At 41.5% G+C, this 27,042-nt stretch overlaps 1 protein-coding gene across 3 annotated transcripts; it reads left to right on the top strand.

Moving 5' to 3' along the window:
- Positions 1 to 348: 348 nt before the first annotated feature.
- Positions 349 to 7,615, top strand: HUS1 (HUS1 checkpoint clamp component). 3 transcript variants are annotated; one of them, XM_074830407.1, is made up of 8 exons: positions 350 to 457; positions 769 to 896; positions 1,435 to 1,587; positions 2,265 to 2,372; positions 3,319 to 3,393; positions 4,314 to 4,413; positions 4,771 to 4,902; positions 5,731 to 7,615. In XM_074830407.1, exons 1-8 carry the CDS (start codon positions 406 to 408, stop codon positions 5,811 to 5,813), a joined length of 831 nt encoding a protein of 276 aa, XP_074686508.1. In that variant the 5' UTR covers positions 350 to 405; the 3' UTR covers positions 5,814 to 7,615. The 3 variants fall into 3 exon arrangements, with proteins under 3 accessions (XP_074686518.1, XP_074686508.1, XP_074686498.1); XM_074830397.1 differs by having other exon boundaries at positions 351 to 457; positions 1,411 to 1,587; XM_074830417.1 differs by lacking the exon at positions 2,265 to 2,372 and having other exon boundaries at positions 349 to 457; positions 1,411 to 1,587.
- Positions 7,616 to 27,042: the final 19,427 nt, after the last annotated feature.

The raw sequence follows: 27,042 nt of genomic DNA, 5'->3' as shown, positions 1-27,042 counted from the left end.
GCTCAGCTTTTTCTGGGAGGCCTGGCTAGCGATAGCGGGGGGGAGAAAGACCAGTTAGCGAGCTCTCTTCTCTCTACTTTCTTACATGACTGTTACTTTCCTCCCTCGCTATTGCTTCATGCTGGGAACAGTACTCCGCTCAGGGGCAGAGCCTGGGCCTAGCCTCTGCCAGCGGCTGGAGGTTTCGAGGCCTCGGGGCGGGGGCCCATACAGATATTTGGATTTATACATATGTTCTGGGGGTGCCGAGAGGCTTTTCCGTCTCCGAGGTGACCGCTTCGGCCCCGGCTCCGGAGACAGCCATGACCGCAGGAGGAGCCACGCTCCCGCCCAGCGGGGCCGGGCCCGCCCTCGGCGCATAGCGGCGGGCGGTGCTGGGGACCGGGCGGCCGGGCGGGCGCCGCCATGCGATTTCGGGCTAAGATCGTGGATCTTGCCTGCCTCAACCACTTCAGCCGTGAGTATGCCGGGCCGGGCCGGGCCGGGCCGGAGGGCGGGCGGCTGTGCCTCGGCGAGCGGCCCCGGCCGCCGTTCTCGGGGAAGGGGAAGGGCTGTGGGCGCCGTGAGGCCCAGGCCGCGGGCCCAGAGGCCTTTCGCGCGGGGAGTGAGGCAGCGAGGGGCGCTTTCCTTCGCCCGGAGATGTTTGGCAGTTTCCGCAGCAGCACGAGCAGAGTTTTTGGAGACTGAATGTTTCTCCCCTGTCCCCCTGGGACGAGGTGTGTGAAGCGGTTACCGCTGTAACGTCCCCCCCCGCCCTCCCCTCGCCAGGTGTCATTAACACAATCGCCAAGTTAGCCAAGACCTGCACCCTGCGCCTTACTGTCAGCAAGCTGTATTTCATCCTCTCCGACAAAGTGGCGAACGGAGGCGTCAGTATGTGGTGTGAGCTGTGCCAGGTAAGCCCGGGGAAGTTCGGTAACCACCGGCCGTTGAAAACCAGAGCATGCAGTTGGGTCTGGTGTACGAGGCGTTTCTTGTACACATAGCCCTCGCCTCAGATGCGCCAGTTTCTCAAGGCCTGTCTGGCCACTGAAGGCGTGCTGTTTTGCAGGACTGCCGGTTAGTGGCGCAGGCCTGGTGTTTCTGGGTAGACATCCCCTTTACCGTGGTTGTCATGTCAGTGTAAAGCTTCAGTGTGTGTTGGCCCACCAGGGTCTGCTCAAAACTGGGAGCAGGAAGGTGTAACTCACCCCTCATACCTCTGGTTTTGAGGACTGATAGGTATTAGGGGGAGATCTGAAATTAATAGGTGTAGCCTGGGGCAGTGGGCCTTCATGCTTATGCAGTCTGTGTTGATTCCTGTAGGAAAGGCAGAGGAAAGCTTCTCATTGTAGACATGCAGTTCTAAGCTTAAGGTCTGATAGGTGAAACTTGCCCTCTGTCTTTCCCCTCCCCTGTCAAAAATTGTAGGGGAATTTCTTCGATGAATTTCAGATGGAAGGAGTAGCTGCAGAGCACAATGAAATCTATTTGGAGTTGGTGCCTGAGAACCTGGCGAGAGCATTAAAAACTGCCCAAAGTGCTAAGGCAGTGAAGATCAAGTTGACTAACAAACACTGTCCCTGTCTCCGAGTTGCTGTGGAGTTAGTAAGTGCAACAATGCTTCTTCGTTATTAAGAAAAAGCTCTTAAAGAATGTGCTTTTCCTAAGATCAAATAGAAGCTTTGGTAGTCTTTGGTGTAATTCTAGAAAACTAAATAAAGAAAAATGCCATTTTCCATTTCACTAGCCTTTCCTGCCATCATGTTTGGTAGCAGACAGAGCCAGCCTTGTATTTTCCAAAGGCAAGGAAGTGGTGGAGGAGGAACGAAAGCTGTGTCATTGAAACACTTTTTTCTAATCTCTGCTTTTCTCCATTCCTTCATTCTCTAAATTTTCTGTGGATTATTACTTTCTCATTGAAGCCATTAGGTGAAGGAGGTTTCAGTGTAGTGTTTGGCTCTTTGTTTTGCTTTTGATTGTCCTGCCACTCCCTTTCACACTTCTGGCTTCCAATTTTTTTTTTGTTGTTGTTAACACCCCTTTACTGATTGACCTCTTCAGCTCTAAGGGTAGTTTATAGATACTAGTGACTGATACGTCACAACCTCTTCCCTATTCAAAAGGGAAGTCCCTTTAATAGCGACCAGTAGGAACCTATGGAAAACTGGAACTGAGTGTCTGGGGCACTCAGTTATATTATTTCCTAGAGAAGGTCTGAAAAATTTGAATTCAGAATTCAAGTCTTGTTTTTAACTGCAAGAGCATCCTCTCTCTCCCTCAAGCCATCCTTATCGAGCAGCAGCAGGATTGTGACACATGATATTCCTGTGGGGGTTATTCCTAGAAGATTATGGAATGACTTCAGAGAGCCCAGTGTGCCAGACTTTGATGTAAGCTGCTTCTTTTTATATTCCCTGCTGAAAGGGGAGGTTGCAAGTGGAATGCTGTTTCTGCAGAGTGTACTGCTAGTGGGTTTTGGAGAGGAGGTGAAAGGAAAAAGGGAAGCCTGGAGGCTAGAGGTTTGGAGAGGGGTGGGACATGGCTTCCATCTTGACAAGAGAGTCCAGAACCTGTAAAAACAGTGGAGGTGGTTACCAGTTCTTGCTGTGATATTCAGAAAGGGAGGAGTAAAGGACTTGCCTGGCTTTAGGCTTAGGCAGGAGTGCCTCCAAACCACACAGGTTTAGACTGTTTCAGCTGTTCAGGTACCAAGTGGCCCAAATAATCTGTTCTTTCTGAAATTGATGGCCTACCTAGCAGAGTTAGATATGTGTTTTCACCCGATTTTTATGTATCCTCTTTATATACTTTTTGACTTTTAGCAGAGTTGCAAGGAAAGATCTTTGTGCAAATGTGCTCCTGTTTGAGGTTATGGATGTCTGTTACCTTTATAGCTAAGAGCATTCAAATTTGGAAGACATGAGTCAGAAGAAACTTGATGTGTTTTGTTCTGTTATTTCAGATTTATACCGATGCAATCCCAGAAATGATTACAGTACCATGGGAATCATGTTCTTTCCTTTTTGGCTATAGTAACTATTAACTGCTCAGTAACACAGATACGGGTTCATGTGAGAATCTGATCTGCAAAAACCTGTCTTGAACACAGACTTGGGATAGTATGTCTGAAGCAATTGCTAGAGTGATGGCCTGTTGGTATAATGGGAAGGAGTTCCTCTGTTCCTGAGTCATTTGCTGATTTCAGTTAAGCGTTGTGCTCCCTGCACTCAGTAGATAATTGAGTCCAAAGTAAGATAGAATTGAAAGGAGAAATGAATGCATCACATCCCAGACACATTAAATATTTGTGCAAATGTGGTTCTTACATCTTTCTAGGTCAGTATTTACCTTCCAGTGCTGAAAACAATGAAGAGTGTTGTGGAGAGAATGAAGAATCTCAGCAATTCCATTGTAAGTTAAGGCACTTTGGGCATGTGTTCTACAGACCTTATTTTATCTTGGACAAAGCATGTTTCCCTGTTGCCGAAACTGGTGCCCCCATGTTGTATCTTATTTTGGTGTGGGTCACACATTGAGCTAAAGGCACCTGAAGACTGTGTAAGGGCTGAAGAAAATGATATGATTTATTTTAGGATTTACACTGAAGAGCTTGTCCTGGGCTTCCCAGAAAGTGGTGCTCTTTGTACTGAATCCTTGAAAGAATATGGCATTGTGTTGCCACAAGCCACTCTTTATAGCTGGTAAGAAATTGCGGGGAAGCTAGCTGGGGTGATTTCATTTAAGAAATGCCTATTAAGTAGGTCTTAGGCATCTGTGTGAATGAACTTTAGGTAAAATTGAGGTAGGATTTTAAGGAAATCCTACTAATAGCTCCTGCATATCAGCCTGTGCTTTAGACTCTTGACTTGGTGGGTTTCCAGTCCACTCTGAGTTTCTGGAGTGCTGCTGGGCCTTCCATTGAAAGATGTGTATGTCATATGGACTGCATAGGTGCTTTTCTGTTTGTTGAAAAGCTGTATGGAAATGCAGGAAACCTTGCATTTCTCCAGCTTCAGTCTCTTATTTCTAAATCCTTTTCCTCAGCACATGAATTTACCAAAGCAAATACTTGTCCTAAAAGTACTGAAGAGGAATTGAATTTCTTTCTGTTCATAATTTCAGGGAGGTTGGTCTAGGATAATTCACACAGGAATGATGAGAAATGCATTTTTTAGCTGAACGTTCGAATGTTCAAACCATGTTCAGAAAGTACAGTTGAGCTGTGAGGGCACTGAAGTGCTTCTGGTATCTTGTATTTGAATAAAGCTGCACTTCATTCATTCTGCAGTGGGAAAGTGGCTTGCCTAAAATTGAGAATGATTGTATTGCAGGTGATTGAAGCAAACTTGAATGGAGAAATGAACTTGAAAATAGAAACTGACTTAGTATCTGTAACGACCCATTTTAAAGACTTGGGAAATCCTCCCTGGAGTAAGTTTCCCTGTTTGTTGCCTCTTGTGTCTGTCTGATCTCATTACTTAAGCATGATGCTGGTGACAGTACTTACCTTCTATTAGTCCTTACAAAATTGTGTCAAGTACTTTGAAGTCTTCAAATGAAACCTTAAAAATAAAAGTGGCCAATGGCTGTTTCGTGTTTGTGGGAGGGAATGTCTTCCAGTATCCTTTACAACTTTGTAGGAAAACTGGACTTTCTTTTCCTTGCACTGCTGTTTCTGGAAGACAACCCATTTGAGTACCAGCTGCTCAGTGGTTATCAGGTGTGTCCTTGTAGGTGTTGAAACTCCTTCTCACGTTTTGACTAAGTGTTGTGTTCTTATGCTTTTAGCATCAGAGGATGGTTGTCAAAGTTCTGCTCAAGACAGAGATCTGGAAAGCATGGCTGAGGCACGCATAGACATCAAGAAGCTGCAGCAGCTGCTTGCTGGACAGCAGGTCAATCCCACAAAAGCATTGTGCAGTAAGTTCAACAGCTCTGCCTGCAAGCTCCAGTTAAGGAGGGATGTTTGCCATACTTGTAGTCTCAACAGGACAGCATATCTTCTGTTTTGTCTGTTTGTAACTTGACTATTTTTACTGCACCTGAGGATTTAATATTTCTATTTTTAGGCAGCAAGCTTCAGGCCTTAGACATTGGGAGAAGAAAAAAAAAAACATTTAAGCCAGGCCCTTTTATAAGTATCAAATTGAATACTCAGACTGGCTAATAACGGGTGTCTTCGTGTCTTTGTTTTGAAGTTATTATTTTTTTATTATTATTTTGAGGTGGGATTTTTTTTTAAGTCTTAAAACAAAGCCCCTAGTTTCTGGCAGAGAAGCTGGGATTTATTGACATGTTTTGGTTTTTTTTCTCAGAGGCTTTCTTACATTCAGCATCAGATTGATTCGAATACCAAAATGCTTTTATGCAGCTAGTGTTTCTAACTATAGAAATGATACGTTCTCTCTAGCAGAAGCCTATGCAGGGTTTTATGTCCTATTTTGATAACTCTGTATGCTTTTCCTGAGAACATCCTTGTGTTATGTTTTAGTGCAGATGCTAAGAATTTCACAAGGAAGATTTATATCATGGGTATAGTGTTATAGGCCTATACATATTTCCTTTTTGGTATCAGCTTTCACAGAGTCTTTAGTAAGGCTTCATAGACCCTCCAGGACTTAAATATTAGAGTCATCCTTCTGTCAGAAGTGGTAGAAGCATTGTGTTCTTATGGTGGCATTCTGTAGCAGATGTAATTTTAAAGTATTTTTCCTGCTTTAAACTGGGTTTTTGGTTTTCTCCTTACAGATATTGTAAGTAAAAGAATTGTCCACTTCATCTTGCTCCATGAGGATGTTTCGCTTCAGTATTTTATTCCAGCACTTGCCTGAATGTTTTGGAATCTTGATCATTTTCCAACCTGAGGCCTTTTCCATGACGTCCAAAAACTTTCAGGAGTTGCTGGAGTACTCTCATGTGATGCTGTTAGATGCAGCCATCAGATGGACGTTATTTTCATATTTATGAAATTACTCAAAATAACTCCTCATCCAGAAGGCCATTTTTGTGAAGAGTTCCATACTATGAAAGAGAGATGCTGGGGAGAGATGCTTCCCGTAACACAACTGAAATTTGTATGTGCTTTTGGGATGCCTTGAGCTGTGGGGAAGGGAACGTAGCATTTTTTTTCTCGTCAACAAGCATCAAGGTAGAATTGACCTCTGGAGCTGCTGCTGGGTGTATTCAGTGTTGGACAGTGCAGCTCCAAGTTAAGGGATCTCCGAGCAAGCTGTCATACCTCCATGGAGCAGGAGAGCCCTCTGGAGGGTTGACAGATTGGTGTTTGCCTGGGCAAGTAAGAGCAGCCCTCCTGAAGTGGTACTGGATTGACTTCTTCTCCAGCGGTGATGTATATGGGCTTGATGCTGCTGCATGTTGTGCCACAGAAATGTGTCTGAAGCAGAGGAGCATCCTGTGGCTGCTAGCATGTAACAGGGTGTAACAGATGCTAAGGAACACCAAGGGCTCAGCAGAGTCTGTACCTGGTTGTATCTTTTGATCTGACTTGCTCCAGCATACCTCAGTAGTTCTGTTAGTGCTTGAACTGTGTTTCGCTCTTGCCCTGAGAGGACAAGTCTGAATTACCTTGTTAATGTGGGCACTGAAGGTCTCCATCTGTGTACAGAATGAATATCATATGAGGACAGGTATGAACACAGCGATTGGTGTGAACTAAAGGGCAAGTTAGCTGTGGATCACATCTTTTCCCTTTCTAGATAGAAAGCATTCATTGTACAACCTGTGTCATGTCTAGGCTCTGATGCTGAGCAGCCAGGAGCATGACCAAGTTTTGCTGACAGGAGTACTGCCCCTGTTTCTACTTCCTGGTTATCTTTTGAGGTCTTTTTCTCCTTATTCCATGTGCAACTGTATTTATTATCCAGCAATGTTCCATATAGCCTTTGGTGTTCCACGGGGTTTTGAATACCTTGTGAAACTTCTTGTTTTAGAAATAGTGAGTGAGTCTTTGCTGCCAAATGGGACTGGGAGTTTCTGCTAGACAGTAACTGTTGTCATGGTCAGAAGTGATGTTTTTTGGGTTGTGGGTTTTGTGGTTGGTTTTGGTTTTTTTTTTCAAGGGACATTGAGGTTAAGGGAGCAATTACTCTTTCTGTTCTTGCAGATGTGGATAGTCAAGAGAAGGCTGAAGGAAAGGCAGTGGCCTGGGAATGTTATGCTTCTTTGCCTTCTTCCACCATTTCTATCAGACTAGCCAGAAAGGATCTTCCAAATCCTGTTAGTTTTCATGGGCAACTGCAGTTACCCAGAAAATCTGTGTAAGGTGAATAGCTGTACACTAGGTTTCAGCAATTGCATGGTAAGAGGTATGTGGTAAATAGTCCCAGGTTTTCTCCTGAGGTGAGGGGAAAAACTGTCACATGATACAGAGTATGCACTATGAAAGCAGGCTTTGAAGTCTTTGGATTCTCTCCTTTGAAAAACACGTTCTGTGTAACCTGATGGAAATGCCTTTTTCTGGTACAGCATAAGAACTAGTAATAATGGCCTCTCAGCTATGTGGGCTCCATGACTGCTATTTTTAAAAAGAGATCAGAAGTTATAATTGCAAGACAATGTGTTGTTTGGTTTTTTTTTTTAATAAAAAATAAATAAAAGTGGAGTAATGCTGGTACAGGTTTGGATTATGCCATGAGATGTCCATTTCATATTCTGGAGGGGAGGAGGCTAGACGGACCACCAGAGGTGAAGTCTCTCCAGCCCCAGTGCTTCCTTACCCTTCCCACCTAAATATCTAAGGATACAGCTCAGCCCTGACATCCAGTTGACACATACATGCTGATCAGAGGGAAAATACTATTTACTCAGGTTTAAACCTGCTGTCATCTGTGAATCCAGTTGTCAGAGCCCTGAGGACAATATTGGGCCTTAATGGCCCTAAGCAGCCTCACTAGGGACCCCTAACCACCCCCTGTCCCTGGGCCCACAGATCCTATTGCAGCTCAGGTTGTGGCACAGTGTACTCCCCTAAGCCATGTTGTAGGTGGGCCAGGGACCAGCCCCATTCCTGAATTGATGTTTGGATTTCCTGGATTGGCTTCAGATGGGAGCTGTTGCTCTCACCACCTGGTTCTGCGGGCCTGTGCCCCAGCTGTGGGGTGCTGTCTAGCCTGCATTGTGGCTACCCTCTGCTTCTGGCTCCTCCTCACTCCTGGAGCCTGTCGCGGTAGAGACGGACACGACAACAATAACTGGTGCAAGCAATGTCTCTAATTTTATTACTCATATTCTTCTTATATATCCTCATTACAATACCGTGTGCTCCTTTTATTGGTCATAAAGTTGTTTCTCAACATTACTATTGGCTAGTTCTTTTTCTTCGTTGTGCTTTGTGTAGACATGCAAAACTGCAGCTTCTTCGTGCTGTTTCTCAGCTCACAGTTTCTCTTATCTTGCTTGTTCAGCTCTTCTCGGGACTTTCCAGCCCCTCATGGATAAACTGGAATTTTGTCAAGGCTAAATTCTTCAATCAGGCTGGTGGCAGACCCGCTGCCTCCCCTGACAGGAGCCGCCTTGCTCTTGCTGCTCCCTAACACCAAGAATGAGAGGAAATATTTCTCATTAACAGCCCTGGCTAGTTCCACATGATGAACCAATTGTTTTATGCTAGAAAATTTTTGTTGTGGCTTAAGCTACCAAGACAAAACAGAGTTGCGAGCCACTGGTGGGACTACAGAATAACTGTAATCCAGCTTCTCTCCAGCACTTTGTTCTCCTAACACATGTTTCTGTTATGGGATGTTAGGAGTGGCCACTACCTCCAGCAGCTCTGGCCCAGGGTTCCTAACCAGCTGCTGGAGCCCAGCCTCAAATACCTGGGTACAGGGTTGTGTATGCCCTGGGCTGAGGGATGTATCTGCTGCTCTCCACTTGCAGTTTCAACCAGCAGTGAAGCTGAGCTTGTGTCCCAGAGACAGACACACACAGGATGCTGACACAACGGGACACAGACTGCCACAGACAAGCCATGCCTTCAACTGCATTACATACATTGACCCATGTAAAACAAGCACAGGCAGCCACATCCACTTCTTCCTCTTCATCTGTCAGAGACAGAAGGACACTCGTGCAGGCACACACAGAGTGCTCTCTAGGTTCACAAGCACACACACATTCATAGATCCCTCGAGTACTGGCACTGCCTAGTGCCCCTGCCCAGATCCTGACCCTCTTATCTGCCCTGTGGGTCCCCTATTTGCTGGCTTATCCAGGTTGGTACTCGCTAGCAAACATGCAGCCCTCACACTCTTGTCCCACAGGCATCCCATACTCACGGGTCCTCTGGATATAAGCACAGACCCTTTGCCTGCCTAATACCGCAGCCCTAACCCAGGCCCTCATACTCACTGGCTCATCCAGCTTTAAGTTTGACAGCAGATGCACACCCCGTGCACACCCGGTTTGGGGAACACACAGATACTTGCCCTCCTATCAGCCAGCACCAGGTGCATGGGCCATGACCTGCTCCAGCTGCCAGCACCAAGCCCCACACCTGCCTCACTCATGCCAGTCCCCCAGTAGTTGATTTTTGGGACACAAACCATTCCCACCCCAGTGTCCAGGACCCCTGCACTCCAGTAGCTGACACCACAGCTCTGGGACACCTAGACTCCCAGTCTGACTCCAGTAGCTGGCACCAGTCCCACCCATGCTGCTCCCCTCTGTAGCTGGCGCCTAGTCCTTGCAGTGCAGACACACAGCATAGAGAGGGATGTTATGCAGAGATAGTGGAGAAAGGGCTTAAGGAGATAGAGCAGACTGCTGTGATGAAGCATGTTGACTGACCCCTTTTATAGGCCTTTCTGCCTACTCCCCCTTTCTTGCTCTCTGCTCCCCCTTGCCCTGCACATTGCCTCATCAGCTGGCACATTTCCACCCCCTCCCTACAATGCTGATCCCTGAGGTTTGTCAATCTTTATCAGTTGCAAAGTCCCATTTTGCCTGTGTTGTGCCTCCAGTTGACTGCGATAGGCAACTAAGCACCACACAGCAGCTCACTCACTCCCCCCTGGTGGGATGGGAGAGAGAATTGGAACAGTAAAAGTGAGAAAACTTGTGGGTTGAGATAAAGACAGTTTAATAGGTAAAGCAAAAATCAAGGACATGAGCAAAGCAAAACAAGGAATTCATTCACCACTTCCCATCGGCAGGCAGGTGCTCAGCCATCTCCAGGAAAGCAGGGCTACATCACGTGTAATGGTGACTTGGAAACACAGACTCCATAAGTCCAAATGCCCTCCTCTTCCTTCTTCTTTTCCTCCATCTGAGCACCATACCATATGATATGGGATATACCTCTGGACAGCTGGTGTCAGCTGTCCCAGCTGTGTCCCCTCCCAATTTCTTGTGCACCCCCAGCCTACTCAGTGGTGGGGGAGTGTGAGAGAGAGAGCTTTGACTCTGTGTAAGCACTGCTCAGCACTGTTTTCAGCATAAATCCAAAGCATATCTCCATACTAGCTACTATGAAGAAAATTAACTATATTCCAGCCAAAACTAGCACATGTGTACTAGAAAAATCTGAAGAACATCACGCCTGTTCCTCTGTATTGTTTGATTATCTGCAGAAAGACCCAAGGTTTAGGGTGAGAATGTGGACAAAAAGGATTAACATCTGCTAGTCTAAATCACTGAGTTTAGGTCTCTAGTTTAGGAGAGCTGTGTGTTTGGAATAGTTTGTCAAGTAGGACAAGTGATTTGCATTCTGAAAAGTTGGCCTGAAGAAGCTGCTCACTCACCCAGGATCAACACCTGCTGCTCTCTGCTCTTCTAGTTCCTCCCGAGTTTACATGCTGATGAACTTTTCTTTCTTTGGAACCGGGGAACTGAATCTGGGTGCCTCTGACCCTGCCTTGTAAAACCTAGCAGATTCCTTAATTCCTGCTGAGGAGCCAGATCCTTGCATTCTTAGTTAATGTCCTGGTGAGTGCATGGAGACATGCACTGGTTAGGAGGGAAGCTGCTGTACCTCTGTGTAAATGTCTGTTGCTCTGAAAAGCTGCATCACAAGCTCCTTGGATTCCCCCTGAACTTTGTTCACCTCTGAGGGGCTTTTCCAACTTCTCCTCAGGGCCTTCCTCTGATTTGTGGCTTAAATGTGTGTACCAAAGCCTAATATGTGTATGTTCTGCTGACAATTTCCCTTTCACTGAGATAGGTTTTATTTTTTCCCTCTTAGTGAGAAAAGCCCTCCTCTATACCACAAGATGTTTATTGAAGCCACTTGTATGCCTGTGCTACCTTAATTTTTCTAAACAGGATAGGACAGAAGATATTTTTACTCTGTTGCTGAAGGTGATGTTGACCTCTTTCTGTGCTGGCACATACTTGAAGTAGTTGCTCCTGAACATGAGTATGTAGTACACAAGGCTATGTGTGTACTTTTTGTATATTTACTGGAAGTTTGTGCCTTAATTTTAATCCAGCACCTGTTACATTAACACCTCTGCAGCTGAGAGCTTTTGCTTTTTATGTAATTTTAAACTGACAAGTTCCTACACTGTATTGGTATATTTTGGTTCTTCTTCCTAAGGGAATGGTGCTGCGTTTTGTGCTGTTCTGTTCAAATTTCATCCATGTATGTAATTCTAGTCCTTCTGATCGCTCAGTTCTTCTTTTACAGTTCTAGCTTTCCTGTCCTCTTCATCCGTTTTGTACATTTTGGAGATGCTGGTTTGTTATGATCCCAGTAAAAAAGTCACTTGAACACTGTCAAGTATCACTTAAAATACCGTTTGTTAAAAGTAATACTATAAAGAAAGAGGGGCTATTATAAATAATCTTACATCCCCTCAGATGCTGGGAATGCTGGGTTGTGCAGCTTCAAATAGGCCTCTGACCAGTGCACAGCATGCTGTGCAGATCCCATCCGTGGAAGGGTCATCCCATTTTGGGATTCTTGCTACGTTGTAATATTTTTGCCTACTTTCAGTGTGGGACTCATGCCTCTGTGCGTGAAGAGTGGGACATGTTAGAGCTTGGCCCGTGAATCTTGGGATGCGCTGGATCAGGCATAAAGAAAACGTGTTGGAAGAGTGCTTGGGTGCAAGGGAGAGCTGACAGCCACACTTCCATGCCTGACCTACAGAAGGGAGCATGTCTTCTGGCATAAGGAAGGGAAGACAGGACATACCTGTGACTCAGCCCCCAAACTGGGAGACTGGTGCATAATGTGATGGTAGGGATATCTTGCTGCAAACTGAAGGCAGGCAGGCAGGCTGACAGCACCCAGCTGTGGCAGGGCACCCCATCCTCCATCATACCTGCTTCCCACCCAATGGAAGGAACAGTCATCTTGTGTTTTCTGGTGAGGTTCTCCCCAGGTTACACAGTGTTTGTTTTCAAGGGATGAATTAAAAAGGTCTATTCTTTCCCCATTCCCTTTTATTTGGATGAAACGGCTGTCATGACAGCTGTGTTTCGCACAAAATGAAAGTTACAAGATAGTGGAGGATCTGTCCCAGCACAACAAAGTGTTGTTAATGCTTTTTTTTTCTTCTTCTAAAGAGTCTCTACTCATTTATTGCAATCAAAGAGCTTGAAAACCTAGCACAGATGTAGTTAACATTCAAAACAGAGGAGGCAAATAGGAGAAATGCTGAAGTTATTTTCAACTCATATTACTGAAGTGCTAGTTTTGCTTCTTTTTTTGCAGTAGACTGGCTGGTTGACTGTAATTCTTTGGATTAATTTTAGAGTAGTGTGACTGCCATTGATCTATATTTAAATCACAGTATTGTCCAGAAACATTAATCAAAACAGTTGTTCTGAGTGCAGTGCAAATTGGAAGTTATTTATGGAACACAGAAACAGGTTTTTACAGAAGCTTATAATATTGATCTATCTGTTGATCTTTTGAAAACTAGTGGAAATCCTTCACTATTGCCATTAGATATTGCCTAAGATATCCCCACCCATTTTATATCAGACACTGTATTAATTTCCTATTGCAGGACCTTGGTTTTGAAGAATTCTTTACATGTAAATGTTAACTGTCCATTTTGATACACTACCAAGCTCTGCTATCTTACATTATTTTCATCCCTTTTTTCAAAGTATGTCTTAGAGGAGCATTGAAGGAGGTGAGAGAATAGAACTCTCTGAACCAACCACCAGCTGCTAAGATAGTAATGAAAAATAAGAACTTTCTTTACTAGTTATTTCATTCTGACACTGTGGGGTTAACACAGAAAACTATTTGCTCCACCATTTCACATGCTATCTCACTACTGGCTAAATAGAGTTTAAGTTCAGATGCTGCAATATCTGCTCTGGTCTGACGTTTAGCAGTACTTCCATTTAATCAAATTTCCTCTGAATTGGAACACCTAAGATTCTGTCAGGGTTAGGTAACAAGAGAAGACAAACTTGAAATGTCAAAGTGTAAATCCTAAATATAAGAGAGGGGATTTAGACAAGATGTTGGCCTTGTCCCACCAGCTGTTCCAGGGCCCAGAAGATGCTCTCCATGCCTCACATCCAATCCCATCTGTCTTGTTCTGTCATGAGCCAATTCTGTGGAGCAGCTTAGACAAGTAAGTCCCTGGCAAGTCTTCTGCCCTGTTGAGAAAGCCCAGGAGGAAGTTAGTTATATATTACATTGCTTTTGACTTGCTCCTGGATTTTCAGATATGCTTGCTTAATTCAACCTCCACATTGAACTCTGTCTGGCCCCACAAAATTTTTATATCTTTGAAATGAATCACAGTAGTTGTTAAAGAGCTTGGGCTCTTCATGACTCTTGGATTTGATTTTTGGCTTTATATCTTCCATGAAACTTTTTCAAGCTCTACATTTTTGATCTATCCAAATTTGCACGTGCCACTTCAACATTTGGTTATAATCCTCATTTAGAAGGTAATAAGAGTTAATTCAGAGAATGATGGCAAGTTTGTGAGTTCAGTTGAAACAAGCATTTTAAGTGGCAGGCATGAAAATTGTTCTTGGGCAGCTTCAGAAATTTCATATCATAGAATCATAGAATGGTTTGGGTTGAAAGGGACCTTAGAGATCATCTAGTTCCAACCCCCCTGCCATGGGCAGGGACACCTTCCACTAGACCAGGTTGCTCCAAGCCCCGTCCAGCTTGGCCTTGAACACTGCCAGGGAGGGGGCAGCCACAACCCCTCTGGGCAACCTGTGCCAGTGCCTCACCACCCTCATAGGAAAGAATTTCTTCCTTATATCTAATCTTAACCTCCCCTCTTTCAGTTTAAAACCATTACCCCTTGTCCTACCACTATACTGCCTGATAAAGAGTCCCTCCCCATCTTTCCTGTAGTCCCCCTTTACTGGAAGGCCGCTATAAGGTCTGCCCCGAGCGTTCTGTTCTCCAGGCTGAACAACCCCAACTCTCTCAGCCTGGCCTCATAAGGAATTTAAGCAATTTCTAGAAGATCCTCAGATCAATTGTATTTCTTTACTTGCAAACAGACTTTGTCTACTTCAGAGTTAAATCTGGCTTTGAGTGTGTGATTTCCGTGTTGGGCTTTTTGGTTCTCCCCCACTAGAAGTTTGTAGCAGGTAATAATAATGTGTAGCCCTACAATGGCCGAATGACAAACTGAATCCATTTGTCACTTCTTGTAACCATCCAAAACAGACTTATGTCTTACAAGTTTGGCATTTGAGAACACTTAACAAATCTTTAGACTTGTTTCACATTGTTTACAGTTATCCTAGTATAATGTTATGTATTTTGGTTTCCAGTTTACATTTATAAAGTTAAATTCTGCAGCCACTACTTAGATATTATTAGACAAAACTTCTGCAGTCAGAGGCTCAACTCTTTGCTGAAGTGGGGAGCAAAAATCTGTCTGCCTTCAAGAAAACATTTTTCTGTGAGTCAGTGAATTGGTATAGAAACTTACCTATAACCTTCTCTTGTTTTCCTTGCTTTCTGGTTACACACGACTATATTACTGATCCTTATTTTTATGCTGCTTTAGAAAAAGACTTTGCATGTATCCTTTTTTTTTCAATGCCACAGCAATTCAGAGTGAAATTTTCATTAGAAAAAGAAAACAATAGAGGGTGCTAAAGAGCTGTGTAAAAATGTATTACTCTGCTCTCCTAAGAAAAACCAAGCTAGGAACAAGCAGTGGACCTCAGTTAACACTTGTGAGAGGGTGCAATTTTTTTACAGTCTTTCATAAATGGCATTTCTCAAATGGGCAGGTTGCCAGTGACTAAATGCAAGACGGGAATTGTTTAAACTTTGTAAGCTATGGAAGAAATATTGTTTCTAGAGCAAGCATCATGAATGTCCTGGGTCAAATCATCAGCAATGCTGAACTCAACTGAGATTAGGTGGCTAAATAACTTACAGGGTCTGGATTTAAGCCTCTCTGTGCTTCAGTGCTTCATCTGTAAAGCAAGAATCTTTGTACTATAGAGCTTGGTGCAATATGTGGCGAATAAATGCACGAATGATTTCTGGTGCATTTGGATTCTCTGATAGAACCCTAAATCTAAATTCTAGCTTTCATTGCACAGGTATTTACTCAGGGACATCTTAATTCACGTGCATGTCTCAGGGACTAATCAGGGAAATAAACTGTGTGAATATGTGTGGGCTTGTGGCATAAATGTTTGGCTCTTATCCTTAGTTGGGAGGGCGCCTATGTTCAACTCATAGTTAATTATCAATTAATTAACAATTAATTAAGCTCTCACTTTGTGATGCACTATTGATGAAAATCTGAAGCACAATTTATTGTAGGTAACTAAAGGAATGTTGGACTTACCTACTTTCTGTACCAAGTTGTTGGGTAATCAGTTGATTTTTCTTACACTTAACAGTTTAAAGACCGTATTCTATGAGCTTGTATGGTTTACCATCATGTCCTGTAACTATGGAAGATGCCAAGCTGGAGCTCCAAGTAATTTATTCTGGTATTCAAGAATCAGATAGACCTCCAGCAATGGAAACTGTGGGATACTAAATGTAATCAGTCTTCCAAATACCAGAGGTCTTCCAAAAATGAAAACAGACAGGAAAAATTTGCCTTATGTTATACAAGCAAAAGTTAAATCACACTCAGATCTTAAAGCATTTTAAGTGATGTCTAGTCATGTGCTGGCACTGGTATAGTTTGCAGCAAAAACTGGGAACAACTTTAGCCTTTGTTTCACTCAAAATAACTGGCAATGTTAGTAATTACTAGAAAAATTTTACTTACCACTGTCACTTTGGTGAATTTATCACTCCTCAAAGAACATAGAACCAACTAGCAACTCAAGAAATTATCTCTAATTTTGTGAAATAGTATGGATTCATTTGTATACAGGTCTTAGACTTCTGAGAAGCTCATAAATATCTGTTAATTTACAGTGGCCAGCTCTCAGCTGGCATAAATCATCTTAGTTCTTCTAGAGCTAAATTAATCCTTGTGGTAGTTTTCGTAGACAAAAAAGTCACAGAGCACCTGCCTCAGGCTCAACCAGCGTGCCGAACAAGATCAAGCAGACTCATGGTTACCAAAGGTTTTTCCACTGCTCTGAGGCAGTGCTTCCTCTCTGGTGGGTCTTGGTGAAGTGTTCATTTTTCAGGAGGTGGTACTGATCCCTGCAAAGCTCATCTCCCCAGAGGTCATTCAGATTGATGGAGTCAGGGATTCAAGAGGGCATTTTGAACAGGAGGGATGCATTCAGTAATGTAACAGTAGGAGATGTGGAACACATGTGACATGTTTGCTTCATTCTAGTCTGAAGATGCTTCTTTTTTGGGAGGCAATCCATATTTGGGAAGTTCAAATGTTTACCTTTAAAGAAGTAGAGATAAGGAAGACCATTATGGTCTGTTAAATCTCCACCATGGAGCCATGCTGACTGCAAGTCTTTCCAGAAATAATTCTCAGAATTGTATCTTTTTGGCCCGCTTCATGTAATGTAGGCATCTGAGCTCCAGCACTCCAGGCAGGGGTGGTAGCATTGTCCAGAAATTTGGCTACAGCTTCAGTGCTGGAGTCAGAGACAGGATAGGAAAGTAAAGTGTCCTACATCTGTAACTGATGCTGTTAAAGGCAATTTCTGTATTGTTTTTGGATTCTTAGAGAACAAGAGTCATTACAGTGACCCTTTTCCATCTGCCTTACAGTCTCTGTCTCTGGGAGACAGGCAAGGGGTTTTGAACTTACTCTATATGTATCATATCAGAGTGCCTTCAGGACAGTTTCTGTCCTTAAATACTACAGCAGCACGGCAGATAGTGAAGGCAGATAGAAGATAGGCCCCTTAGAAGGGGAATGAGTGATTCACTCCCTCAAGAATGGTACATGCTGCTGTAGTTGCCAATATTTTAATAAGAGATGACCACAAAAACTTGTTTCCTTCATTCTGAGATAGCCTGTGAGTTGCAGGGGATGAACATATAAGAGAGGAGAGAGGAACCTGCAGAGACCCTATTCATCTGGACTTTTCTTTTAAACAAAACCACTTTCTCTTAACTAGACTAGTTGACACATGAGCTTCTATTTGACTACTTTGCACTGGTGGCATAGAAATCTCATCACACACAGGATGCTCTGTCTGATCACCACCACTGTAGGCTTGAAATAGAAAGAGGTAATCCCTCCCTGTGGGTTTGCTATGTACTCAAACCTCAAATGGGCAGTTTGGATCTGTAGGGTGCTGCTTTTTCAAAGGACTTCCACACATTCTGTTTTCTAGCCCAGTTCAAGCATATGGTTAGGAAGTCCTCTGATTTTAATGAGAGTTAAGAAACACTTCAGGTTAAGGATGAATTTATTGCCAGGATTAATGTTTTGCCAAATAAGGTCCTAAAATCAGCATGGAAGTTCAACATAATCTTTGACATAATTTCCCTCATTTTTGAAGCGTAAACCATACATTCAGACTTGGCTGAAGGAATATTACCAGATAGTGATGTCACTTTTGTAAGGAGCTTTCAGAAGAATAATAAAATGTTGGAAAGAGTTTTATTTCATTTACTAAGGTATAGGAGAATTGTTGCTATAATGCCAAAGGAGAAAATCTCATAGATGTGGAAAGAAGTCTGTTCTGCTGGTGTCCTTTTCCAGCTTTATGCCAACATGATCATACTCACCAAAAAAATCTACAACATCTGTATATCTGGAAATTTCATGTACTTGGTTTGTGCTATACTATAACAATCCTGTTAGTGAAATGGTGGGGATGATTATTCACAATTTTCTCATTGTTAAATTAAATCAGAGAACTCTGTCATACAATGAGTTAGAATGAGGGGGTGAATTTCATCTTCCTACTGCTGGTAGTTGTTACGTGTATTATACAAAAATGACAAGAATCCTTTCATGGAAGGTTTGTAGGGACTGGAGTTTGACAGTGTCACTGAATTTTTGAATTCAGTAAATCCTTCCTTAGACAATGGAAGGAAGTAGCTGTCAGAACCTGGGAGAAAACTGATTTTCTGATATAACAACTGATTTATGCTAGCAAGACTAAGCCAGCAGAAGAACTGTTTAAAACTTAATCATTTATACCATCTAAGTTATAAAAAACAGGAGATAATTTACTCTCTGGTGGTGTAATTTGGTGCTGCTCTATTGCATTCTTTGCCGTCCAGTTGACTTACACCCACATGCAGGTTTCATGAAAGGACTGTTGATTCAACCAGAGATATCAACTTTTCAAGGTAAAAATTTCATACCAAAGATAATTTTTACCTTTTTCCAGGAAGATGTATACATTTTAGCCATGCATTTAGCGTGTTCCCCTAGTTTTACTAGGAGGTACTTATTTACTTCTTCAGATGATCCAGGCTTTAACATCTTTCAGCAACATCCCACTGACTCCAGAGTTCCATTTTCATGTTATATACTCATTCAAAAAAAACAAAGAGTGCTCAAATTGATGGTTTAAGCACGTTTTCCACACAAGATTTAAAGCTACATGCTGATTTTTCTTTAGAAATAGAAGGCATCTGCTTGTGATGTGAACAGTTTCCTTACTTATCTTGCACTATAAAATGACATTTATACCATGTAATTGGGCTTGCATTTCCCTAGTGGTAAAAGCCACCTGTATTTTTCTTCTTTACATCATATTTTCAAGCTGCTTGACAATAATGATTTACCTTTGACAATGCTGCCTTTTGTGATATTGTTTTAATGGATAAAACTTCCAATTTTTGTCATTCCCATATATCGCTTTTATTCCCAATAAAACTGCTTTTTGGGCTAGACATCCAGAATACCGTTGTAATGGAAATAGTGAGGGCTTACTGTATTGCTTCTGTCTGAACTTGAATGTGATCCTGTTCTCATTTAAATCAGTAACAGAACTTCCCCTGGCATCTGTGAGAACTGTGTTGGCTGGCTGTGTATCCTTTAGACTATATCATAGCATACTTCAAGACTACTGTTATTATTTTAAATATTTTTTCCTGATTTGTAATTATGAACAAACTTTTTGCCCCAGTGTAACTGTCTTAATCTCTGCTACCAAGAGTTATCAATTGTTGTTATCATGGAACAAAAAATATTTATAATCATATTGTGAACAAAGACTCCTACTTCAGAGAGAAAAATGCTTTTTTTCACTGTTATTCATTTTTATGCTAAGATTCATTTTTATGCTAAGAAGGAAAATCTTTAGCAGGATAAGTGAGCATATGGGAATCTGATCCTGTGTAGACTGCTGGTGATTTTCCACCAAATTACTTCTACTGATTTCAGGAGACACATCTAAGAAACATGTGACAAACCACTACTTTGGCATAAAGATCCCGTTCCTGCTCAGTGCAGAGGCTGTATTATTCACTTATCTCATATCTTGGGTGACTCTTTATGTGTATTTCCACTGTCCATGGACATTTGAATATCACAAATGAAGGTAGCATTAATAAGGAGGTTTGGTGTCTGTCTGTTGTCAGTGCTGCTGGCCAGGGATCTTTTGATTCCCAGAATGTGCCCTGAAGTTGCAATTGTACCACTTCCTCACAACTTACAGCCCTGCTTTATCCACTCCGGCTTTGGCCACGGCTGTCCATACCCAGCCAGTGGCAACTCTTTAAGAACAGTTGAACAGAATAGAGGAATCAAATTTCCTGCATAAATGTGTGTGCTTGCACTCAGTTAAAGATAATCCAACTTTCTAACAAAGATGCCCTTTCAGTGCAGGCAAAATTTTCTTCCTGAATTCATAAAGTTTGTTGGTCCCACATTTTGTTGGATCCTCTTATGCCTGGGTCTTGATTAACTGCATGTGTTTTCCCATGACTCAGCTGCTTCTTCAAACTGGAGTGATTCTAGCATTTTTCTGAGGTAAAAACAGTGAACTCATCAAACTATATTTTTGTCTTTTACCCATTTGTGGAACATGTTCAGAGCCTCTTTCCAGGGTGAGAAGGGGTTTGCAAGTAGTTGTGACTGCATCATTAGGTTGGTAAAAGAACTGGAGTCTGACTGAAGATGGAGCCCTGAAAAGCTACTTTGAAGTGATCTGGCATACACACTTGGCAGCCAAACCCTTTACAGGCTTGGAGATGCCTAGATGCCAGGTCAGCAGGGTTTCTTCTACACTTCTTGGGTGAATATGTTATGTCTTTTCTTCCCACCTGTACAATGAAGCTTGACACCTCACTGGAGAGTTGGAGATCCGTCACAATTGAAATGAGTGATTTGATGGTCAAACCATTTCTAAATCTTACTCAGGAGAAAAATTCCTCTTTATCTTTGATTGTAGAAACTTAGATGTCACATTTGCCTGACAGAAATAGAGAAATAGGAACCAATTATATGTGTTCTTAAATGGCTTATATATTCAAAGGCATTAGAATGTCTTCAAATATATTAAATAATAATGTTTCTGTCATTCTCGCCGCATGTATGTCCAGGAAAATAGATCTTTTGAAGCATAATGTCTCCAAGTTTCTTCTGTGCCTTTTCTAATAAGAAAGTATTCTTCTAAATAATGTTTGGTTTCAATATATCAGAAAGAAAAATGTCTTCACCATGAAAAGGATATGTCCTATTGTAAAAATAATATAACAGAAAACCCCCACTAATGCTGTCGAACACTGTATTCTTTCTCTAAATGGCAGTTCCTTAACTGTATTCATAGACTGGCTTAAAAGATATATCATACTTTATCCTCAATTCACACTAGCAAAGGACTTGTGCAGATCTGAGGATTAGACAGCAGAATGATAACCGTGTTTCCTCTCCCAGTTCCAGAAGAAAGTTTTAAATATTTTTTCCTGATTTGTAATTATGAACAAACTTTTTGCCCCAGTGTAACTGTGTTAATCTCTGCTACCAAGAGTTATCAACTGTTGTTATCATGGAACAAAAAATATTTATCATCATATTGTGAACAAAGACTCCTACTTCAGGTGATAACTTTATGATGCACAGCTGATCAGCAGATTTTACAAAAGCTTCTATTTTTTCTTAAAAATAATCAGATACTGTTTGGACTTCAGGGGCGAGATGAAACTCTGCATTAGATTGCACAGGACAAGAAGCCAGGGATAATTTGTGGCAGTACTCTGAAAATACACATGCTACTTAAAGACTGAGGTGTATAACCCTAATAAAAATCATCAGAAAACTGGTCTTCTCCCAGTGTTAGATTAGTTCCACCATAATGCAGATTAAGATGTCTATATGTCAGGGTATTTTCCGTGAAATGTTCAAATGCCTTGCCATCAAGGCCATGCCAGGAGTTTTCAAATAATTCACTGAGTAAAGACCAGATGAGGTAATGACATGCAAATGAGCAGTTTTGTCACAGCTTCCCCCTGTAATATGATCTAAGCATCATTTTATCTTGTATAACTACTTTGTGGTGAAGATGTCAGTTCAACTGAATAAGTACACCTACCTTTTAGCTACAGTTTGATTCCTGAACCTATCTTGAATGGTTATGAAATCATATCCCAAACTGACTGAACAATTTTAACTGACTAGTTCACTAGTAAAGTGTTATGAATTAGAGCAATGTGCACGGGGAACAAAAGATTAACATCCTACAGTGGGCTGAATGTCCTGGAGTTTAGTTCATTTTTAAAGTTTATTTTTTACTTCCTGCTTCCTGTTCCAATTATTTTGCAATTCTTTTCAAGAGAAACAATATGAACTTGTTTAATGAAATCAAATATGCTTAACAAAAATCAACAAATACAGTAATATTGATGTCAACAGGCCTGCACTTTATTTTAATTTGTGTTCTTAAATAAGGTGGTGTTGTCTGCATCTTACAGAAAATATCTTACAGATATTTTTTTGGTTGGTGACCAACCTGTGCTTGTTTTTATTACAGACCTTTTATATTCTACTGCCTAAATCTGTATTTTCAGCCTTTTCTGGACCAAAAAATTAATTCAAAAATACTTGTCTATGTAAAATTGAAATATTGATATTTTAAGTTTTAAAGTAATGAAACTGAGAAATTTACTTAACTGTATGCTGCTGAAGCAGAAAGTTAAATGCAATCAGTTACTCTTAGAAGCTGGAGTCTTAAAAGATAATCCCATAGACAGAGACATGTTTTATTAGTAGAAATTATTTTCTGTAGTGGTATGTTTCCATTTTTCCTATTAAGGTTTACAGGATTAGACCTATGGGGTTGTCATGTTGAGGTTTGTGTGAGACAGGTAAAGGCATTGGAATTTCTTTATGTAATATAAAACCACTTAATTTAGATACATCCAATGACTTAATATTTTCAAATAATGAAATAAACATAATGAAGATGAGCTACTGCTAACTGGAAGACTAAGCACAGGACATGGTGCCAGGACAATTCAATTATATCTCATCTTTCCCTTGGGATAAACTACTTGGAGAGAACACAGAGAACTTGAGATGAGTTTTAGACCTTGACTTTGTTTGGTTCTTAATCTTGTGAGATCATCTTGAGATGCTGAAGAACGCTGCCTTGTCTCACAGCCCCCCGACCCTGGCTCATGGCAACCCAGGGGTGTGTTCAGAGTGGGCAGTACTGAGACTTCTATTACTGTGTTGACAAAGGTGGTTCTCAATAACCTGGTGGTAATGGAGTGTAAGTTTCCATCTCCTGGGTCGGGAGTCAATGACATTGCTGATGAAGAAGCTTACTCAGATGCTAGAGGAATAGGTCAGAGGTCTTTTGAGGTACCTGGTAATTACTGTATTTCTGCAGGTAAGGAACCAAGCATGGGAGATTTCTTCATCTTCTGAGAGGAATGAAGAATAGGAAAGCTGCAGCAGAGCTGTCTCTCTGCTTCTCTGCATGTTAAAAAAATTGAAGTGAGGAATGGGTGAAGTACTCAATTAGAGCAACAAAAGAGTTTCTCCTTTGCTTCGTGTCTGGTCAGCCTGACAAAACCTAACACCTACACTGCCTTGGCAGACGATTGGATGCCAGGTTACATTTGCCTGGTGTGTTTGCCTGTCATATCATGAATGTTTTTCAAAATTAAGGAGAAAAAAATGAGACTTGGTAGATCTTGTAAGCAGATTAGCATAGCCAACTGCCTCTTCCATTATTCCTCCCACCCTGGCATGAGAGGTGCACTCTGGTCCTCCTCAAACAGTTGCCTCACTTAATAGAACATTTACAGTGACCTTTCACCATACTTAACAATTATTACTCCTGCAACCAACAGCTCAGAATTGCAAGCTTCTCCCAGACTTGTAATATGTAGACAAGTATTGCTCTGTGCAGTACTTAAGGGAAGTAAGGAAACAGGTTCATCCTCATTACTGAATAAGGGCAGCACTCAGAAACTCCAGGGGAAAAGCAGAATGAGGTTATCTTAGTGGGTATTATGGGAGGTAGTATTCACAGCAACTCTTTCTTTTCCAAACTGAAAAAGAAATTCAGAATACCAAACTGAAAAAAAAAATCTGAAAAAGTAAAAAAGGGAATCTTTTATTTTATGCTGTTATGTAAAATAGTTGATTATACTTTTGTCCTCACTGTCTGGCCTTCATTCCCCTTGCTTCTTTTCCCTGCTTGCTTTTTTCTTGTGAAAATATTTTCACAATTTAGTTATATACATTCATTTATTTAAAAAAACCCCCACATTTCCACAGACATAAATGCTTTTATATTTTCATTAAGTCCTATGAATCTACTTGAAATGTTTAAACAGGAAGAAGATCAGATCTCAAGAGAACTCAGGAGCTGAAAAGGTGAAATTCAGATGTGGAGATTTTCAGGTGAGTGCCACATCCATTAGCCCACTCCCTGTTGAGAAAATGGTGGGTCAAAGCGGAAGCCTAGCTCCAGAGCCACTTGGGCTTTCTGTGCCAAAATCTAGAGTGAATTTAAAGGGTGGTTCCATCTCCGATATTTTTCCTTAATACTCCTTGTTGGGAATTTGACAGTTACGAGTATTTTCTCTCAGACATTTAACAGCAGTGGAAGCTTTTGAGAGGTAAATGTCTTCAGCAGTTAAGATCACAAGGTGCATTGTCATCTTGAGTACCTTAGTGGAGATTCAACAGACAGCTGTGGGGAAATGTGGGATCAAAAATGCAAATTTGCATGTATTTCAGCAGCAGCAACAGCTGGTGAAGGTAACTGGATGTCCTGCTCAACATAAGGAGAGCACTTGCAACATTTTGTTGCCTGTCTTTAATTTTTGCCCAGTGGTTGTGATCAGTGGTCATTCCATCTGCCCCCTCTTTGAAGCTAATTTGAATCTTCATTGCCTTACATTGTCAGATCAGGTTAGTTTTATCTCTTACCTGTCTCACTACAATGTTGCCTGCTTAGACTGCTTAAAGCAGCATCTGTGACCCTTTACATTGTGAAAAAAGTAACATGAAGCTAAACTACAGAGATTAAAGGAGTTCCTACCTTCTGCCTCAGAAACACTGGGAAAACAAAGCAGTCAGTGAGATTCCTTTGCAGGCTGTACAAATCTGAATTTTCTCAGGCACTGTGAGACTGTTATAGTTGTCCAGTCAGACCTGCAGTTTAACACAGGCTCTAGAGGCTCATGAGATGATTTTCATGTCAGCCTACAGTATGTGTTCAAACTATGCAAATCTCTTGGAAAGAGTCAGTCTTGAGCATTTAGACCAAAGAAAGCTAGAAGGCATTAAAACTCACTATTTATAAGACACTAACATACAATAAACAGAAAGTATCTAGATTCACTGAAGACACAAAAGGGAGGGAGGCTTTAGTTCATGTTCATATAGGTCTGGTTCCATTAAAGCCTATGGGAAATATCCAAATATACCCCAAACCTGAGAATATGACCCTTTTATATGGTATAGTGATGAAGGAGCTTTAGAATGGATGGCAGGACCAAGTCTTTTTACTATTTGATGTCTGGCTAACTGCGTTGGAGCATTTATACCACAGAAGTTAACTTGATTATACTTTTTGTTTACCTTTTAAGTAGATCCTGTTGCTAGAGGGAAATTCAATATATCTTAATTAATTTATTTTCATTACAGAAAAGCAAGCTATGTATAAATGCGAAATTAGTAGCAGTGGCGAGGGCTAGTAGGGGCTGGCTGGGATTTTATAAACATGGTTATCACAGAGAAGCAATGATGCCCAGCCCAATCAAAACAGCCAAGACTGAATCCAAGTTCAGGTGAATTTGTTCTCCTTTCCTTAAAATGTACATTGTGTTTTGCATCAAAACAACCACCTGCTTCAAAAACGATATGACCGCTTCAATGTGCTGATTGTTTCCCCATTTTAACAAATCCATTCTACTGGTATTAATAAAAAGCTACTGTTATTTGATCAATATTGAATATTTTAGGATGTCATAAAACTCAGTTTATATATAAAACTTAATTGCACAGAAATTTATTAAAAGTGTGAAGTGTTGGCCATAAGTGATAAAGCATTCCATGCTGCTCCCCTGTATCCTCTGCAATGAAAGAAAGATCAGATCAGGGTTATTACATAGCCCTGAAAAAAACAGGACTGGCCAACCAAAAGATTTTATAGGTGAATTTATTTCATTGCTGGTTTTAGAGTATTTTTGTTGCAGAATCAACTGCTACTGGTTCTTAGTTACAATAAGGTCTTCCCAGGCAGATACAGCAGTGTGTAAGTGCCTTAAAGTCACAGTTGGCATCTTCCTTGTGCAGAAATGTAGCCAAAGGTCTATGTCCTCTGCTTTCAAGAGATCTAAGGGATGTCTCTAAAGACTCTGAAAGATAGCAGCTTGTGAGCTATGTAACTGTAGCGATTAATGTTTTACTGCAACTTTTTTGTTGGTTTTATTTTGCTTAGTCTTTCCCACAGCAATTGCCTATCCACCACTAACAAATCATTTTAGGGCTCATTTTGGAGTCCTCTCTGTCTTCATCAAAGACATTTGTCTCCTAGACAAATTATGATTTCTCCTAAGGCCTCAGGTCCTTGGCCATGGGGAAATACAAGCTGTTAATGAAAGAGCTCTGCTCTACTATACCTTTCACTGGGGTAATGGTATTTTCCTGTCTTCGCTGTCTTCTGATGCTCTGTTTAAACTGCTGTATGTCTCACATGTTTACTGAAAACTGACTGTATCTTCCTGTTCACAAGGCAGCACAGACATTTCATTCTGATGGAGTTGGTATAGGTGGTCAAATGTTTTTTTCAAAGAGCAATTCCCCAAAAAGTCCTGTCTGTCAAAATGAAAATTCTTATTTTTATACCTTGTTGTTGTAGAAGTTTATTATCTATGTTTTAATGGAAGATCTTGACCTTGTCCAATGGGCTTCAAGTATTAGTAACCATTTTTGGTTACCATTCCTACCCAAAGCAAATGCCCTTTGTATCTGCTACATCCTGTTGCCAGAGTGGTTCAGCTTCTCTTCAAAGACCTAATGCCTTAGAAAGGCCTAGAAAATCAGTTTCAGTTCTTTCCATGATCTAATCCTTTCATTCAAAAGACACTGTTTGTAACAGCTGCTGAAGTATTTCAGGAAAATAGCTGTTTCTACTGTCTTTTATTATGTCTGTTGCATCCATGCAGCCACCCAAGAATGATTGCATTAGCAGGAATAACGGTAATAAAGAGTTATAATCTGTGTTTGGATGTCAATTACATCATTTCTAAACAATTTCAGAAATTTCGTTTAATGTAATTTCTGC

This window comes from Strix aluco, chromosome 1 (genome assembly GCF_031877795.1).
Source record: "Strix aluco isolate bStrAlu1 chromosome 1, bStrAlu1.hap1, whole genome shotgun sequence".
Taxonomy (NCBI): Eukaryota; Metazoa; Chordata; class Aves; order Strigiformes; family Strigidae; genus Strix; species Strix aluco.
The sequence above is the reverse complement of the archived record's forward strand: the minus strand, read 5'-3'. Positions and strand labels throughout refer to the sequence as shown.

Excerpts from the sequence above, each read along its gene's own strand:
- HUS1 (XM_074830397.1), top strand. The coding sequence starts at position 406 with ATGCGATTTCGGGCTAAGATCGTGGATCTTGCCTGCCTCAACCACTTC. Across the intron at positions 3,394-4,313 it reads AGAATCTCAGCAATTCCATT|GTGATTGAAGCAAACTTGAA; the intron begins GTAAGTTAAGGC and ends ATTGTATTGCAG. Across the intron at positions 4,903-5,730 it reads TCCCACAAAAGCATTGTGCA|ATATTGTAAGTAAAAGAATT; the intron begins GTAAGTTCAACA and ends TTCTCCTTACAG.